Genomic DNA, 18,222 nt, shown 5'->3' with positions numbered 1-18,222 from the left:
CCTAAAAAACATTTTCCTTCTGGTTAACATGAGCAATTTATTGTCATTAGGGTAATGAAATAAAATAAAATGCATTACATACTGCATTCACCTACAGTAGGTATTAATCTATTTGTATTAATACAATATGTTATAATATACTGTAAATATTATAGGTCTTTACATTATAGTCCTTAGTATCGATGACCATGTTTCCTTTTGCGACATATTTAAATTCTTTACTCGTCCTGTAACTTCTCACCACATCACCATCAAAAGTTACCAAGGAAGGGATTTCCATCTGCAATAAAAATGTTAGATTTCAGTTAGATTCTGTAATGTGGCAGACATTTTTTTAATGATATTACATTTACATTTTCCTTCACTGGAGCACACTACAATCATTAAAATACTTCAAAAAGCATACTTTTGTATTAATTGGATATATGGACTGAACACAAGAAAATTTCACAAGTCAATGGACATGTTCAACAGGGTTAGGGTTAGGGTTAGTTGCATCATCCTAATTTCCTGAAGAATATGGAAAGAAGGAATTTCCTTCCTCTGTCCTTTATTTACAATTATCTGACAAGGTCATTTTGAAAATCCACCCCTTTTACCCAGATGTACATTATTAATAAAAAAAAAAAATAGACCTCATTACAATGCCCTAAAAATTTTTTACACCCTCTTCATCTTTCTACAAAGAATGAAAATAAATATGATTCATTTAGAATCTAGATCTGGACCCTGATGTCAGTTTAAAATATTCCTCAGTAGGCCAGGAGAGATCGAGTTCAAGATTATTGCCCTGAGCTACCTTAGCCAAGATCGGCTTTCCAGGATGTACAGCAAGTTCACATGATTCAAACATTTTACTGCGACTTAGAGTCTCATCACTGTACCATGCTTGAGGCCTTCTATAAATGTCAATCACTTTTATTGACATTTACCAGAAACTGGTTGTTTGCTTAATAAATGTTAGCACAAAGGCATGTAATAAAAAAAAAACTGATGTGGCATGTAGTTTTACCTGTAGCAGCTGAGTAAAGTTGACTTTAATTGCAACACTTTGCTGAGAAGAACCTTCATCATAAAGTTGCATCTGACCGAGAACCAGAACCTTCTCCTTTTTAGCAATTAGCATCCTCCCTCGCAGCACTTGCATAGTCTGAAAAACAAATTAAGCTATTTGAGGTAATACTTAGGTTATCTAGGAAGAAACTAACCTTGATAGGTGACCGTTAAATATATCCTTTAATTTACTTAAACACACTTAAGTTTAAACTGGTTTATATTTTCTTGAAATCATTATTTCACTTAGTAGAGATGCCATTTATTTTATGTACTTTTAGTATCTATTTCTTTGTAGTATTGATGTTCATGAACTATTTTTACATTACCGATATGGAATGATGTGTAGTGCTTTGGCCTACCTGGTTTTTATGGATGCTAATGCAAATCTCCAAGTCTTGTGGGACATTTTCCAAATTGAAAGAATTAATCAGCGAGGAACACACCTAAGACCAAGAACAATGACTTCAAAGACCAACTCAAAAGATTTTAGCCAAGACCACTAAAGATTTGCGGTTAAGATATAAGAATAATACAATTATTCTTGTCTAATCAATGATTTAAAAAAGAAAAATCCACAAATCCACATAGGACAAAGGTAGATGTAGCTAAAACATACATATGGTTGAAACTGTTGTGGTGGAAATCCAAAAGTCAGCAAATGAATAGCTTTTCTGTTTTCACTGAGCAGCAGCTTTGACTCAAGCGTGTAGATTCCTTTATCCAGATCAATAGTGAATGTCTTCTGGAGATGTAGACTTTGTGGGAGGAATGTAAATGGCTGCCTGTAAAAGAGAAATTTAACAAACAATTGTTGTTTCTGTTAATACTTTACAGTACAGTACAATCCCATCAAAAACTAGGATACCTGAAATGCAGAATCCATCGTTTTTGATACAAGTTCAGGTTTTTCCTCAGCTCTTCCACTCTACCGCCAATATCCAGCTCAACATAAGAATTGTTTAGGTCTGCCAGAGTCATAGCCATCATCAAGAACTTCTTTTTTAGCTTCTGAAATAAGAATTACCAAACATACTGTAGATGCAGTGAGGGACAATGTAGACAAATCCTGTACCCGAGTAAAAGAAGAGGTGAAATAATACCCAAGTAAAGGAGAGGTTGTCCATTTACATTTCTACTTGAGTAAAAATACAAAACACTCACCTTAAAATTTACTTTAGTTTTTAATTAATTAACTTGTATTAGCTCACACTAGCCTTTAAGTCATAGTAAACATTCCTCTCTCTCTCTCTCTCTTGGTCTCCATCCCAGACTGTAAATGTGCCTTTTCTTTACTATCTGAAAACATCTCAGTTTCTGATTTCAATTGTCTGCTACATGATTAAGCATTATAAATTGGAAAGGCATAACAAGAAGTTAAGCATAATAATGTCAGTAGGAAGCCTTGCTTCAAACAATACATATCACTGCGGTTAACACATAACGCATACAGAAATGTAGTGAAGTAAAAAGTACAGATATTTGCTGTAGGATGTAGTAAAGTAGAATTAAAAAGTATCCACTCACAAAACTACTTTTAACAATAATTATGTAATTGTACTTACCTAACCCTCCACCTCTGCGTAGATGTTATTATTTGAAAGAAAGAATGTAGAGTGCCTAAGGTATGGATATGATCTCATTTTTATATGGGTTGAATAGGTCCTGTACCTTATCCACAATGTTGAGGCTTGCAGAGATGTTGAAATTCTGCTTGCCATAGCTGGTGCTCATATCCAGAGTCTTCAACTCTTTTCCATTCCCAAGTGAAATCTCACCTCTCAACGTTGGCATCCAGGCTGTGCTGATGAAACATGAGGTGTTAACTCGACGTTTCCCTGCTATGATGTACCCGCCTGCCTGGAGCAAAGCAAACACACATAAGTCAATCTGTCCTGGTACTGTATTTTCTATATTCCTAACAATTTGTGACCGATAAAATGTAGAATTTTGTAATACATGATAATATTACAATGATTACCTTTAGATAGGTGAGTGTTGGTGTGAATAAATATAAGTGTCCTTCTCTATCTCTGCCCCTTTCCCTGTAGAGGCCATCCAGCATCAAGTTTCGAATAGTAACCAACTTGCGAGTTGTAATTTCAGAACTAAACTGGGTTGTGCCTTGTTGGAGCTGTGATAACTTATGAGTCATGTAGACAAATAGCCACGGTGTGTCCATGTTAACGGAACCTGCAGTCAGAAATGAAGAAGAAAACTTTGGTGTAAAGGTTTACCATGAATGCGAAAAACTTGGAAGTCTACAGTATGATGGGCCAGTACCTTCGTATTTTCTTAATGAAGCTTTTGCAGACATATCTTTCCAATGAATCCCAGCTACTAGAGGAATCTGGTCATTATAATTGACCTTAAGATGGGTGCTCATCTCAGACTGCCTTCTTTTCTGGTTGGAGTAGAAAAACTGACTCCTGCAATTGAGTCCTTTGTCTGGGATTCGTAGGCTAAACTGAAATATAAAGATTTCAACTTTTTACTTAGCCATGTCATGGAACTGAAGACAACTATTGTACATACTTTTCATAAATAAATAAAAAAGACTTTATTATAAACATATTTCTTCTGGTCAGGGTTGCAATGGATTCTAAGGATATCCCAGTTGCACTGGGATATGGGCTTAAACATTCATTTAAACCCAGGGGCAACTTAGCACAGCTATTTTATCTACTGGAATGGTTTTTGAAATGTTAGAGAAACCTTCAAAACCTACAGGAAGCTGACAGAACGAGAGCAAGTACATAACATTTAAACACGGGATCATGGAGTTGAAGAGTACAACAAAATATGCAAGATGTGAAAAGGCTTCACCTCCACACCATAACTGCTGATACCCTGTCCAGACTGGTTCCTGATGGACTGACTCAGGAGGACTCTTTGTTTATTGCTGCCCTGGTTCCAGTGATTGCCATAGCTTAGGTCAAGTAAAGACTGGATATGACCAGGGCTCCTTTCATGTTGGATCTGAATCTGTAATTCAGAACAACATGGTAAAAAAATATGAATGTTCATGTTCAAATTGCGATATAACCATGTGGTATAATATAAAACTGTTACCCCGTGATTGATGAATGTGATGTGAGAACACTGGAGCTCATGCTCTACTGTCATGCCATAGTGCTTGTCTACTGGTTTAATCTCGTGTCTCAGGTTCTGCGACATGTGACACTCTTTCATATTTTCTGAGTCCTCTACAGATGACATAAGACCAGTTGATCAACAATTCTCTACTACTTTTAAGGAGCAATGTTAAAAACTTAGATTGCTAACCTTTCACTCCATATCTGATTCTGAAGCCAGAGGTCCAATTCAACCCCTTGTGTTCAAGTAGTCCAATGATTTTGGTACTAAGTAAGTAAGGCAACCGAAGACCTGCATCCATTGAATACTGCCTCTTCCCTTCGTCCTGCCTTCGCTCCATCTGCACTGTGGATGAAGTCATACTTTTGATCCACTATATGCTTTGAGTAATAATGAATTAGAAAAACAATTCTTTCTTAATAGAACTTGATAAAACAAGGTTCTTCAAAGTTTCCTTAAATAGGTAAGAATTCTATCTGTGACAACATTTTTAAATGCTACTTCTCACTAGCAGTGTTTAACATCCCCTAAATAGTAGTAATTTGCTAATCCGTAAATTATTGTATGTCGTGGGTCATGTTTAAAATCAACTTGTGGTCTTCTGTGCCATTGCAAAGTCTTGCCAAACATTCACAGTAAGTTCTGAATGTTATACGTCCCGACTGATTTATTGTTTCTATGACTTTTGCCATTGCACTATTGTCTCCCTTGGATTGTTTTGTCTGCAATTGCTATTGCCTTACATTGATTTGTTAGAAGATTTTTTTGGATCCATGGATCCTATTTCTACCTTTGAGTCTTCAATGGTACACTAGCATTTTATAAAAGTAAAACCACCTCTGTAGGGTCCTATATAGAGCCTTTAATGGGTTCTCATTGAGTCCCAAATCAAACTATGCCTTATGGTGCTAGCTGGAACCTTGTTTTCTACGGGGATACACAAGTATCTATGTATTTAACATGATACATTTACATGTATGCATAGGCCCTTATCTTAAGTGACTTACTATACAATTCATTTATCTCAATGTACATCTGAGCAGTTGAGGCCCTTGCTCAAGGGTCCAACAGTGACAAAGTTGAGATTTGAAACCTTTGACCTTCACATCAGTATTCAATGCCTTAACCACTGAACTACCCCTGCCCCATACACCCATATACATATTAAAATGCAAGCCAAAAATAAAGGTCTTGCCTGAAAAGGAAGCGTCCTTAATGAAGACATTTCTCAACTTAGCGGTGACGCTTATCTTCCTGTTGAGCCCATGTGTGACATTAACCGAGAGTATCACTGGATGCCCATCTGCTGCAAACTTGGCCTCAAGCTGGCATTGTGTTTTCTTTTCTAATGGAAGACTCAGAGTCTCTATTAATCCCTGAAATAGAGAAGGAATCGAAAATCCATATACAATATATTACAGATTTTTTGTAAAGAATGCTGGACGTTGTTCTGCTTTGAACATCCGATTTTATTACCTTTAGGTAATAATGGTACTTGTCATCTATTAGTATTTCAGCTCTTCCTGACCTCTGACCATTCAGGTAATCAAACTGCCCTGTGTAGAAGAATACAAGATAATACATGGACAATAACATATTCACATGTTACACTGCTATGTCTTTAATGTAATTGCCTGTGTCTTTTACTCCATGAATAACCTTGAATGAGAATGGTTTTCAGAGGGTGAATAATTTTCAAAATTATCCTCTGACGACTAAGACTGAAGTCCAAAGATATATCTCGGGGGATGGTGGATTGTGGGGTTCCGAGAAAAATGAGGAGGTTGGCTTCACGTGGAATCCAGGAGTTTTGCTGGTCAAAAAAAATAATAATAATAAAATTACAGGTAAAAACAATAGAAAAATATAAAATTAGAACTTCAGCAACAAAGATTTTCTAAAAAGTCTACCTGATGTACAAAGGCATATGCTGCTTCTAAAAGGTACTTTTGAAGAACTCTGTCCAGTTTCTGAAGCCTCAAACTAAAGATCATTGGGCCAGGTGGTGGAAAACCTTTTCCCATCAACAGCACAGGGTAAGTAACATCCGTGCATAGTTGCCATCCAAGCATCTTTGACCCTTGACCAGGAGGAAACAACTAATTTAATGTTTTTTTAGGAAAGGTAATTGTTTATAATTGATTTTGTAAAATTGTGTTGAGTACATGTTTTGGGAGAACAGGTAGTCTTCTCTTTAAGGTTCCTTGGTGTAAGCTCCTCTCTACTTTCTCCACTTATGCGATACATTCTGAAACTGTTTGAAAAAAGGCATTAGTGATCTACTGTGGATTTAGCCAGCATTTTATATATTCTTCTTATGGAAAATTTCAGACCTAAAGGACAAAATATCCATAACATCATCGGGTGTGTTGAGAACCATCTTCAGACTTTGTCCATTGTGTACATATATCCCTCCATCCAAACTGGTGGATGTTTTGAATTGGGTAACCCACTCCATTCCAACTCGACCAAAAGCTCCATCCACTCCCATTCTTACTGAGATGGCAACAAATGTCCTGGTTGAAAGAACAACCACAAAAAAAGATGTAGACTTGTCATTCCAAATCAAACAACTTTCCAAATATGTTTAGAATCTAGAAAGACTAAGTGCTTACTTTGGTTTGACATAACCAGCCAAAGAGAACTGAGACCAATCTTTAAAGTTAGCACTGCCCTTCACCCAGAGCGAGTAGAACGAGGACATGTTGATGTTCAGCTTGATGGGCAACCCTGAAAGTGATGGTAAAACCAGTTCTTCTGCCAACACAACCGCCCTGTGGTTGACCTTAACCTCTTGACCCTAAGAAGCACAAGATACTCGTAAAAAAAACATTGTTGAAATAGAATTATGAAAGTTTGAACAGGTCTCTTCTTACCTTCAACAGCTTCACAGTGAAACCAGCTACACTAAGTGATAGCTCTTTCAGTTTGCCAAGTAGTTCTTCACAGGTTATAAATGTAAGGTCATTACCAAACATCTTCACGTTAATCCAGCACTGAAACTCATCATGGCTTTTCCTCTTTTCTGTCAACTTAAACCAAAAACCTGGTTATTCCTGATGTGTGACTTAAAACACTCAAAGAATTGCCACACGCTGATCCCCTTACCTTAGCTTTAAGAACACTCAAGATGTTGGACTTGCAGTCCTCATTCTGATTTGTATTTTCTTGTTGGCTAAACCACCTTCCCTCATTTCTCTTTCGCTCTTTTTTCCCATGTAAGGTAGACAGTGTTTGCTCTGTAGGATTTTTATTAGTAGCTGCAAGCTGGCCTTCAAACATGCTCCAGAGGAAAGGTTCTGCATTTTCCATTCTTAAAGAAACCTGACCACAAGTTTACTGATCATTATCCTATTCAGAAGGAAAACAATGCAGTGAATTATTTAAATGTATATATTATTTTGTTACCTGTAAAATATTAAATGATCTGCCTAAGATGTAAGCTGTGAGATTGGACACTGCAGAACTTGGCAGAAAAGACACTGGGGAGAAAACCAAAGCTCCCTCAATATTGACAATGGCGGCTCCTTTCAAAAACAAGAACGGTAAGGATTATTGTCAACACAACACCTTCAAAAATTCAACATACATGGCCATAGAAAATAGACTATAAAATACCAGCATCCATTGTATAGTCCATATGTGATGAATACTTCCATGGTTCAGCTTCAAAGTCTTTACTTATGATGTCATGTGGCAACAATTCCATTAGTTCTTTCTTTAAAGGATCTTCTGTTTTCTGGATGTTAAACAGGTGGCTCCAGACAAAAGACCCAACTAAAGCATTAACAGGAAAGAGTTGTCACAATTCAGTCAACGCAACGTTAGTTGCTAAATTTTGGTTCATGTGGTTCATGACCATGCTGATCATTCTTACCTTGGGTAGATGTTTCATTGTTTAAGGTATCTTTTATGATCCTGAAGACCTCCTGGTCAGGACAGTACATGAGCTGCTGGTATGCAGCGATCCTAATCTCCACGTCCTCTTCAGGATGCTGGTATGCCCAAGCAAGAACTAGTTTCTAAAGTGAGACAAACAACATTGTTGCTTCTGTCACAGCATCGAACGTTGATGAACTCAATGGGTCAATTTGAAATTTGACAGCAAACACAGGATAAGCTGGTCAACCCGAAAGACCAAACAGGAAACAGTTTCTAAATTATGCATAATAAGTCAGCATTGTTTCAAGTAAGACCTTTAGATAATCTTAAGCATTTCAATCAGGTAAGTAACCAGAAAACCAAAATGGTGAAAATGATGTACCAGGTTGACAAAATTAGGTTTTTCATTTAAGGTTAAATCTAAATAAAACCACAATCGTTCATAAGTGGTTATGCTCTTTCTATCTCCCCTGTCAATTAATTGATTCTAGCCAATCATAACCATTAATGAGTGCAAGGGGCAGCTACTACTTCCCGCCTGCTAGCAACCGTTTAAAAATAATGCAGTGGCTTGATATTTTGAGTAAAGACCTAGAATTTACCTTCCCTGGCTGGTAGCTTGTGGTTGGGAATTGGCAAAATGACCAAAGTGGGAAAAATTAGCTTGGCAAACAAAGAAAAAAAAAATCTTACTCAGTGCAAAAGAAACAGATACTTGAAGGTCTATAGAGATACACACCTTTCTATGGCAGGGCATGTGTCTGAACGCTTGTAAAGCTGCTAATCGGAGTTCTAAAGGTGCCGAATAGTTGTGAATGCAAATTTTCAATTGAGGAATCAATTCAGGTAGACCCATGTTCTCCACTGCTTTCAAAACATGGAGCAGCTGCGGAAGAAAATCAACCATCAGTTAATGGCAATATGTCATTTCTTTTTTACAGCATCCAGCATTTTTTATGACTATACCTTTGTAACAGGTAGGGGTTCGTGCCCTCCACAGCCTGATCCTAAATCGTTCTTTAAAACCTGTACAAACTGTTCGACCTCAGGGATGTGACTACATGGAGTCTGTTCCCTCTGGCAGAGGTGGCGAGTAAGTGAGGAAATGGCCAGCAAAATCTTCGGACGAATCAGAGGAAATTTTAAGAGAGCCTGAGAACGAAATGGGACATGTCAGTAAATATCAGAGAGCGGGTGTAACCTCTTGATCAGTGGCATAAAAAACTCACAGTGATATTGCTGATCATTGATGGTGTGGCCTGGGAAGCAAATGTGACCGTGCTAAGGAAAGAACTGATATGATCCTGACCAATCTCTTGGTTGAGGATGAGATTTGTTGTGAACTGGATGCATGCTTCAGAGCCACATGCTGGAAGTGCCTCCAACAAAGGTTGCCTGTGACAATTAAAGGAAAATAAGCAAAATCTGATAGTCAAAGTTTGCAACAGACACAGTGTTGAGGTTAAAATGTCTTGAACAGATTCCTCAGTGCTTCTGAGTAAGACTGACCAGTCATCAAGGCATTTAAAGGAGACCTCTTGCCAGACATCATTAAGCTCCTGGAATGTCAAAGTTCTTAACTGGAGGGCCAGACTCAGAAACAGATCCGATTGCTGAGGCACAAAAACAAGAAGAAAAACTTGAAACATCATACGCACTTTTGCACTTACACTATTAGACTATTTGCAAAGTCCAACCAGAGCAAATTACGCACACATATTTAACTAAATAAAAGAAGCAAAATTGTTGATTGTCGAGTTTTTGGCAGAAAATCTACTTAAATGAATAGTAAGTATGGGAAAAACAGTTATTGAACGGTAAAATTAAACAAATGTGTGTTAGATACTTCACTCAATCAATAAAATCGAGTTATGTCCAGCAAATATTAGCTCAGAATATTAGTTTACAAATACTTGTACCAGCTATCAAGAATAAATTTAATTCTTTTTTAGCTCTGAGAGATTCACTCTGTCCCTGCAGTCTTAAACATATAAATAATGTAGAATGTTTCGTTCATTTTCCTCAATTGAGCTGATTAGAACTCAATGGAGCCATTTTCTTAGGGAAATCAAACATTAAAATCATACTTAGACCATTTCTTTAAGAAGTAAACTGTTGCTTGACCTGTTGCTGGTCTGCTGAGTGAGCACAAAGTCTCCTCACTGTGCTAGACAGTTCCTGAGCTGAGCGTGATCCTCCTTGGCTTGGGTTTACCGCTTCCATGTCGAATTCCAAACCGGTCAAATATCCTTCATCATGCAACCCTGATAGAAAATAATTTGGTTTATTTATTTATTAGTTTTTTTTTAAATGTAAAATTGTTGGTATGTGTTTGATACATTCTTGTCATGTTAACCCATTTTTGACTTCTCACACTACCCGAATCTACTTGTATCCCATCCAGGGTTCTCAAAAGAGTCAGGGTTGAGATGGTGCTAGTCTGCGCCATATCTAGTGACCCTGACAAGGGCACAAGTACCACCGTCTCGGTGCAGTTCACCTTGTCCATCATGGTTGTGCCATACAGCTGGGTACATGTGAGGCTGGCATTCACTGTCTGATAAGAGAATAATCATGTTTAAAACCAAATTTGTGGGTGATTGAAATAAGATATTGAACAGATCATATGAAAAAGGACCTACTCTGTCTTCTTTCATTGGGACAGAATTCCACCAAAAATCATTCACTCTATCTTGGAGGCATTGCTGCAGTTGCCGTGTCTTCAGTAGTGAAGTGCCCTTTAGCTCATAGGAGCTGATACACGTCCCATGTATATCAGTCTATCAAGATGAAATAGTATTAATTATTATTATATTGATATTAATAGTAGTATTAATTATGTCTCATTTAAGCAATAATACATGAAAGGGGGTGCTGTTGTACTGAATATCAGCATGGCTGTGATGTGGCCGTAAATTTCACAACAGCATGATCAAAAATGCTATGTTTTTATAAAACACTATTTATTATTACCAGATTATGACTTGTTCACTTAGTTTACAAGACATTTGGCTCCACTAATGTTTACTAGTTAATTACTAAATATTGATTAATGTAATTAAGTAAAGGTAGTTTTAAATTCTCAAATTTTGAGGGGAATAAACCATAGAGGCGATAGACAGTTCTAAGAAACTTTTGAGATTTACTTTACATTTCCACTTATTCCACTTTTGAATATCAGCTAACTTAAGGGTTCTGAGGTTGAATCCCAACTAGTGTTAATGGAAACCTAGTGCACTATGTAGGATGTACAATCCCTTGTTCCACACAACAAGTAGTTTCCTTGATCAGGTGATTCAGCCTTTCGTTAGAAGCTAGTTAGATTTGTAGCTAAACAACTTGGACCGTTCAGAGACAATTCAGATCGACTTAAAAACAATGGCTAAGGAGACAAATTGTTGTTTACATACAGTTATAATATAAGATATACAGTATATGAATCAACGTCTCATTGTGATTATCATCTATTATCACCATTTACAGTGATTTACACCAATTATTATGACATTTATAGTGGCAAAAAAAGTATGTTCGATCTGAAAAACCTTTGGTTGTCTGCATTAATTTGTCATTAAAGGTGATCTGATCTTCATCTAAGACAGGAGTATTGAAAATAACACAAAAAAATTTTGGGCCCGGTTTCCCGATAACGCACACTCTTAGCGCGCTAAGAAGACTATCGCTGCCTTTTACGTCCGACGTTACAAGGCGCTGTCTACAGTGAAGGTACTGATTTAGCTGACATCGGTTGCTCAGGAATCGATTTTTCCCCTATTTTGCATGACAGCATTAAGAAAGACAGCACTTTCTATGCAAATTAAACATAGCACAAAATTCTTCCAATAACGGTTATTTCTACAAAGGGTTAACTTATCAATAGCAATCCATAACTGACAAATATATAAATTAAATCACCAAACTATCACTGATATTTTCATGTAACCTGTGGTGGCGGTGAAACGAACCAGGTATACAATCATAGTGATTGACAAACAGCTGACAACACTCTTCGCCGGCTTCAGAAACAATGTGAACTATGTCAGTTGTTGGGGTTGTACAGTATAGCGCACTTATGGAATGAATACGATGAGATGCCAGAGTAGAGGTTTAATACCCCTATCTCACCTATGCGGTTTCGCGCGGTGGCCGTAAATGTAAATTCCGCGAAGTTCTACTTAGCAATAAGAAGCTTTCGGGAAACCGGGCCCTGATCTTTTATGTCTTTATTGAGAACGACCATTAAAACCCCATAGTGTTCATAGAAAGAGTATGAGGATCCTCGAGTTAATGACCTTAAAAAAGCTAATTGGAGTCAGGTGTTAGCATACGTTGAGTCAATGATTTTGGAGGTGTGGACTACAGCTACTTTGACAAATAAAAAAAAAAACCAGTTTGCTCAGCACAAGAAGAATACGCTAATGTGAACATTGCCTGCCCAAAAAAGCCCTTTTAGAGGATATATTTATAAAAAATTGTTGACTTACATAAAGCTGGAAAGAGTTACAAAGTGATTTTAAACTCTTTAGAAAAAGTAGGCGCCCAATCAAAACGGCCCAAAGAGCAGAAACAACCCTGAATGACAGACAAAGATGTGAAGGCACCATTGGAACTGACTGACATCTGAAGTTTTCAAAAGAGCTCACTCCGAGGCGAGGTCAACCAGTTATTAATTCCAAGGGTTCACTTACGTTTTCCACTACAATTTTGAATGTTGAATGAGTGTCTTCAATAAAGACGTTATTTTAGGCACATTATATTGATCAAAATTTTCGACTTAGATGAAGATCAGATCACATTTAATGACAAATTAATTCAGAAAAACATGAAATATCCAAGTTTCGCATACTTTTTCTTGGCACTATATATTAAGATGATCTGCAGTTAAATTCATGATTACTCTGTAATGAAGTTTTAAAAAAATCCTGTTTTATTATCATTTTGAGTACTTGTTGAAAAGGTCCCCACCTCTTTCACAAGCTCTCTGACCCGTCCGGAGCGGGAGGTCTGGAGCATGCTCAGTATGGCTCTCTTGATGTTAAGAGCCCACACCTGCTCGCTTCCCTGCGCGCACAAGGCGGTGACCTTTCCCCCTTGAAGCAGGAACCGCAGGGGCTTCTTCTCCAGCGCCTCTCTACCACAAACCAAAACACCAGATGGACTATTAACATCCTATTCTGGACGAAATGAGTGTGGCAAAACTGAGAAGCTATTCGCAGGACACGCAAACTGATCTCAAGTTGTATGTTGACAAAAAAAGAGTTTCTGCAAATTTAAACCACTGTGTCAACAATAGTAATGCATCACAGCTGCATGAAGAAGTGTCACGGTGTCAGGCCAGAAAGAAAATAACCGAGCTGCAAAAATATGAATGGAGAGAAAATGTGATGAATGAATTAATAAAGATTCCGAGGCTGATTTACCGTAGGGTTTTCAAGCGTAGCACAGAGTTTTCCTTTTTCGGTGAGCTTTGCTTGATTTGTGGATTCCTCAGCTACAAGAACATAATTAAAGAAAAGATTTTTAATTCATACTGATTGCTTTTTTTTTTTTTACAACAGGCAGTTGTAAATTCAGCTCGTGTATAATAATGCACTTGTTCTGTAACATTATACAATAACAATCATAAACTAGTCTTATGTGGTTTCCTGGAGCTATATTTTTCCAAGGTTTATTCAGTTTACATTGCACATGAAGGCGTTTTTTTAAATCAATAAAATAAACACTTTTTCTAAAACGTGAATAAATAAATAAATAAAAAAATTCTTTATACGTACATGTAAAATCATTTCTGGGCACCCTGGGAGCGTGTCGATGTCGACCACACAGTCGAAAGCTAATTGACTCGTTCCTGATGTAGGTCCTTTCATAGAGCTGGTGATGGTGCTGCTATACCTATAAGTATGTCTCTGGACCTTTTCAATATTCCATGACACTGAAAGCAAACCACAAAAACACTCAACGATCATGAATAACCTGCTATGAATAATCTTTTTCCTCCCTGAATATTATGTCTCACCTGAGCAAGTAGACTTGCAAAGTTGTTCCTGATGCATTTTATGGCTTTCACCTAGTTCGGGGGGCGAGAAAAAGAATGACAATAGCGCTGCTGAAGTTCAGTCCTAAAGTATTGATTTGTTTCATATAACAGCAGCTCTATGCATTTAAGATAAGAGCGTTTATTTTAAAGAGCTCCTTTTAATAGGTCGTCTTTTTCTATAGTATGCATGCGTGAAAATGCTCTGCATAATCGAAGCATTAAAAGTTTTTATTTCTTCAATAAAAAAAAAATGACCATGAATCTGCTTTGGGGTTCTTGGAAAAACAATCAATGTGATTCAACATTAGCCTATAATACCATGCTGTTGAGTGTTTTTTTTTTTCCCCCTCACACCAGTTGTTGCTCCAATGTTGTTGTACACTGAATATTCAGGAATTTGTGGCACTCAGGCATTAAACACTTCATTTCAATGTCAATACAAATGGCCTAAATAAACGCATTTATAAAGATCACTCGAAAGTAGCTTTTAAAAAAAAATTGCACACTTACCACTAAACATGCTGATCAGGAGCAATAGAACGAGATCCCTAAGCGTCCGTGGCAAAGACATGACCTTGGAATTCAACTGAACTAAAGAAATGCCTTGCATCGATGCTTCTTAGGACTAAAGAGTCCTCGTGAGTGGGGAGTGTGTCAGGGTATGGGTTAATAAGAAGAAAGGTCCCCCAGCTGGAGGCCGGACTGAGCGGGTTCCACCACATAACACTGTCCATTGTACCGATTGTAGAAATATGTGTTTTTAAGTATTCGAGTACAAGGGAAGAAAAAAATTTAAAAAAGAAAATTAAATTAAATTAAAGAATTAAAAAAAAAAATTAAAAAAAGATGATAAAAGTCCCTATGGTCTAGGCATTGAGCTGGAGTACTGGGTCATTTTCTTTTTTTTTTTTTTGGATGACATTTGGGATGAATCAAGCTAAAATGGCAGATTATAGTTATAGATATTAATAAACCTAAGAAAAGTTGAATAGTAAACAGGAATTTAATTGGACATGTCATATAAATACAGGTAGTCCAAATAAGGACAATCCTCCTTTGAGACAATGTCCATTGTTTAAAGTGCTGTGCGGACTGAATTGAATTGAACTCTTGTAACTTACTGTTATGATGTGATTTACATGCGAGTTCTGTGTCATGTGAAACACGCAGTAGTACATAAGGGAAGTTAATTAGCAATTAAAAGCAAAGAGGTCAGTCGAATAGCCAGTGTGAGTCTCATTTCCCAGACTGATGTACTGAGATGGGCATTTATAGTGCTTTTTGGAAGTCACACACCGCCACATACTGGCTACTAATTGAACTGCGATGTACATACAGTACAGTTTGTGTGTGTGTGTTTGTGTGTACATTTCCTGCACATCCGAGATGATTTAATTTCTATTTTAATTTCATATGTTTATATTTTTCTTCTTCCCTAATTTTTCATTTCAACTGCAGCAAAATCTCCCTATTCTATCTTATCTTTACATTTTAATAACCATTTCACTGTATGGTTGCCCTTACAGAAAAAATATATATCTGTCAATATGTTGTAAAATATAATACAATCTATTAAATAATACATTTACAGGAAACTAGTAGTTTGGGGTCACTTTTTTTTTAACTCCATGATGGTTCCTGATTTTTATTTCTTTCTACATTGTAAAGGAATGCTGAAGGCGTTCAAGAAATGCATTAATCTCCTTTGAACAGTTAATGGTGAGATGTTTCTGCTACTTCTGCTCTGTAAAGACTTCATAACGCCTCTAATCTCAGGTGCTGTTAATCGGTCATTTTTCAGGCTGAAAACTCTAAATGAACTTCTCGTCTGCGGCAGAGGTAGGTTTTGGTCTCGCCCTCCTGGGACGGCCTTCATGAGAGCCAGTTTCATTATGGTGCTCGACGGATTTTGCAAACACACTTGACAATACTGTTCTACTGTTCAACTAACTGTTGTTTTTGTTGTTGTTGTTACGTAATTAACTAATTCCATATGTGTTATTTTATAGTTTTGAAATCCCCAGTATTGTTGTAGAATGTAAAAAATAAATCACTAAACAAAAACAAAGAAATTTGCAAGTGACCCCAAACTTTTGAACAGTAGTGTATACAGTATATATATATATATATATATATATATATATATATATATATAAGCCAGTGAAGACAAAATATGAAGACCATTATATTTATACTTGGCTGTTAAGTTTAGAATTAATTACAAGCTAGCATTACAAATATATAAAGAAATAAATATATTTAATCAAATTCATTCAATATATTTTAAAGTTTACTGTTGAATATAAAATTACATACATTAAAATATGGAAAGCAATTCCTTATGCATTTTTCAGTATATTGTAATATATAAATACAATAAAATATTCTGTATATTGTGAATATATTTTTGAACTTCTTCTAAAATATTTTTAAACAGAATTTTTTCTTTGAATTATTGGTTAGTATCAGTTAGTGGAGCAACAAGGAATATTAACATTATTAAACTATTTCCAATTTACCAGTAAATCAAAACGCCAATTAATTTAATATATTGACAGTTAATATATTGAGAAATATATTTCCTTTGCGTAAGGGTGTGCATGTGACAAATACAACTTCGAATTATATACAGTATAATTGGGACTTATATATATATATGAAATTATACATAGTATAAACTTCAGAAATCCGTTAGAAAGAGCCGCTATCAAGGCTTTACAACGCATAATTATCATATCCTAGACTCAGGCCTTTTTCTCCTCGCTGCTCAGTTTGGCCATGCGGCCCGCGCTGGAAAGAGTCCTGGTGGTTCCAAACTTTTTTCCATTTATAGATGATAAAAGCCAATGTGATCATCAGCATCTTCAATGCTGCAGATTTTTTTCTTCCCCAGACCTAAATTCAGAAACAATCCTGTCTCAGAGGTCTACAGACAATTGCGCTCTGACGTGCGCTGTTACCTTATATAGATAGGTGTGGCCATTCCAAATCATGTCCAATCAACTGATAATACCACTGGTGACCTCCCTCTCAATCAAGTTCAAGTTTAAGTAGGCTTTATTGTCACTTCAACCATATACAGTTAGTACACAGTGAAACGAAACAACGTTCCTCCAGGACCAAGGTGCTACATGCAACATAAATTTACAACATAAATTACCATAGACACTAAATTAGATAACCAAGAGGCCCAGTTAGCTGGCTAGCAGAGACAGGACAGAGAGACCTAACAGAAATTACAACATAAATTAACAAAAACTAACTAGCTAAGTATAACTACAGGTTTTATAGACAACATAAAGTCCACGTGCAAATGTGCAAACGAGCAACAACAAAGTGACAGTGCGACAACCACGACATAACAGAACATAAAATGTGGTGTTGAGGTAGTGGAGAAACATAAACATTCCTTAACACAGCAGCAAGAATTGAGGAATTAGTGCAAAAAGTAATGAATATTGTGCAAAAGAGATAAACAGTGAAGCATTTACAGGTTGGTGTGTACGATAATTTGGTGGTGTAGGTCAGTGTGTCTGCGCTTGTGTTGATTAGTCAGTCCAGTCCCAATATTTTGAGGTAGTTGAGTTAAGCTGTGTGATAATGTGTGTGTGTGTGTGTGTGTGTGTGTGTGTGTGTGTGTGTCCGATTAGCCACAATGCTGGTGGCTTTGCGGATGCAGCGTGTGGTGTAGATGTCTTCAATAGAGGGGAGAGAGACCCCGATGATCTTCTCCGCTGTCCTCACTATCCGCTGTAGGGTCTTGCAGTCCGATATGGCACAATTCCCAAACCAGACAGTGATGCAGCCGCTCAGAATGCTCTCGATAGTCCCTCTATAGAAGGTGATCAGGATCGGTGGTGGAAGCTGGGCCTTCCTCAGTCTCCTCAGAAAGAAGAGACGCTGTTGGGCTTTCTTGTGCAGGGAGCTGGTGTTGAGAGACCAGCTGAGGTCCTTCTCCAGGTGGACACCCAGAAATTTGTTTTTTTCAACGATCTCCACAGAGAAGTGCAACGGGACGGTAGTCATTGAGACAGGACACAGTAGACTTCTTGGGCACGGGGACGATGGTGGTGGCCTTGAAGCACGTGGGAACGACGGCGCTGCTCAGAGACATGTTGAAGATGTCGGTGAGGACATCTGCCAGCTGTTCAGCA

At 37.2% G+C, this 18,222-nt stretch overlaps 2 protein-coding genes across 2 annotated transcripts; both read right to left on the bottom strand.

Moving 5' to 3' along the window:
* Window positions 1-649: 649 nt before the first annotated feature.
* On the bottom strand, window positions 650-4,414 carry LOC128521604 (uncharacterized). Its single transcript, XM_053495551.1, has 11 exons — window positions 4,339-4,414; window positions 4,126-4,259; window positions 3,880-4,038; window positions 3,337-3,520; window positions 3,035-3,246; window positions 2,725-2,913; window positions 1,922-2,064; window positions 1,673-1,838; window positions 1,416-1,499; window positions 1,013-1,150; window positions 650-679 (listed from the first exon to the last, which is right to left on the bottom strand). The coding sequence occupies exons 2-11, from the start codon at window positions 4,243-4,245 to the stop codon at window positions 650-652; spliced, it is 1,425 nt and encodes a 474-aa protein (XP_053351526.1). The 5' UTR covers window positions 4,246-4,259; window positions 4,339-4,414.
* Window positions 4,415-5,770: 1,356 nt separating this feature from the next.
* LOC128521588 (uncharacterized) lies at window positions 5,771-10,267 on the bottom strand. Its single transcript, XM_053495550.1, has 10 exons — window positions 10,156-10,267; window positions 9,541-9,644; window positions 9,261-9,426; window positions 8,027-8,171; window positions 7,026-7,090; window positions 6,765-6,949; window positions 6,483-6,665; window positions 6,315-6,403; window positions 6,060-6,229; window positions 5,771-5,962 (listed from the first exon to the last, which is right to left on the bottom strand). Exons 1-10 carry the CDS (start codon window positions 10,252-10,254, stop codon window positions 5,771-5,773), a joined length of 1,398 nt encoding a protein of 465 aa, XP_053351525.1. The 5' UTR covers window positions 10,255-10,267.
* Between the last annotated feature and the right edge of the window lie 7,955 nt (window positions 10,268-18,222).

The sequence above is a fragment of the Clarias gariepinus genome, chromosome 1 (assembly GCF_024256425.1).
Source record: "Clarias gariepinus isolate MV-2021 ecotype Netherlands chromosome 1, CGAR_prim_01v2, whole genome shotgun sequence".
Classification (NCBI taxonomy): Eukaryota; Metazoa; Chordata; class Actinopteri; order Siluriformes; family Clariidae; genus Clarias; species Clarias gariepinus.
Note: the sequence above shows the minus strand (reverse complement) of the source record. Positions and strands in the feature narration are given on the sequence as shown.

What these genes read in the sequence shown, in the direction of transcription:
- LOC128521604 (XM_053495551.1), bottom strand. Translation starts at nt 4,245, where the DNA reads ATGAAAGAGTGTCACATGTCGCAGAACCTGAGACACGAGATTAAACCA. An exon ending in TCAGCAGTTATGGTGTGGAG is followed by an intron (nt 3,521 to 3,879) that starts GTGAAGCCTTTT and finishes TTTATATTTCAG; the next exon opens with TTTAGCCTACGAATCCCAGA. An exon ending in TTCATTAAGAAAATACGAAG is followed by an intron (nt 3,247 to 3,336) that starts GTACTGGCCCAT and finishes TTCTGACTGCAG; the next exon opens with GTTCCGTTAACATGGACACA.
- LOC128521588 (XM_053495550.1), bottom strand. Translation starts at nt 10,254, where the DNA reads ATGGAAGCGGTAAACCCAAGCCAAGGAGGATCACGCTCAGCTCAGGAA. An exon ending in CAATGATCAGCAATATCACT is followed by an intron (nt 8,172 to 9,260) that starts GTGAGTTTTTTA and finishes GTCTCACTTTAG; the next exon opens with AAACTAGTTCTTGCTTGGGC. An exon ending in TACCTGTTCTCCCAAAACAT is followed by an intron (nt 6,230 to 6,314) that starts GTACTCAACACA and finishes CTCCTGGTCAAG; the next exon opens with GGTCAAAGATGCTTGGATGG.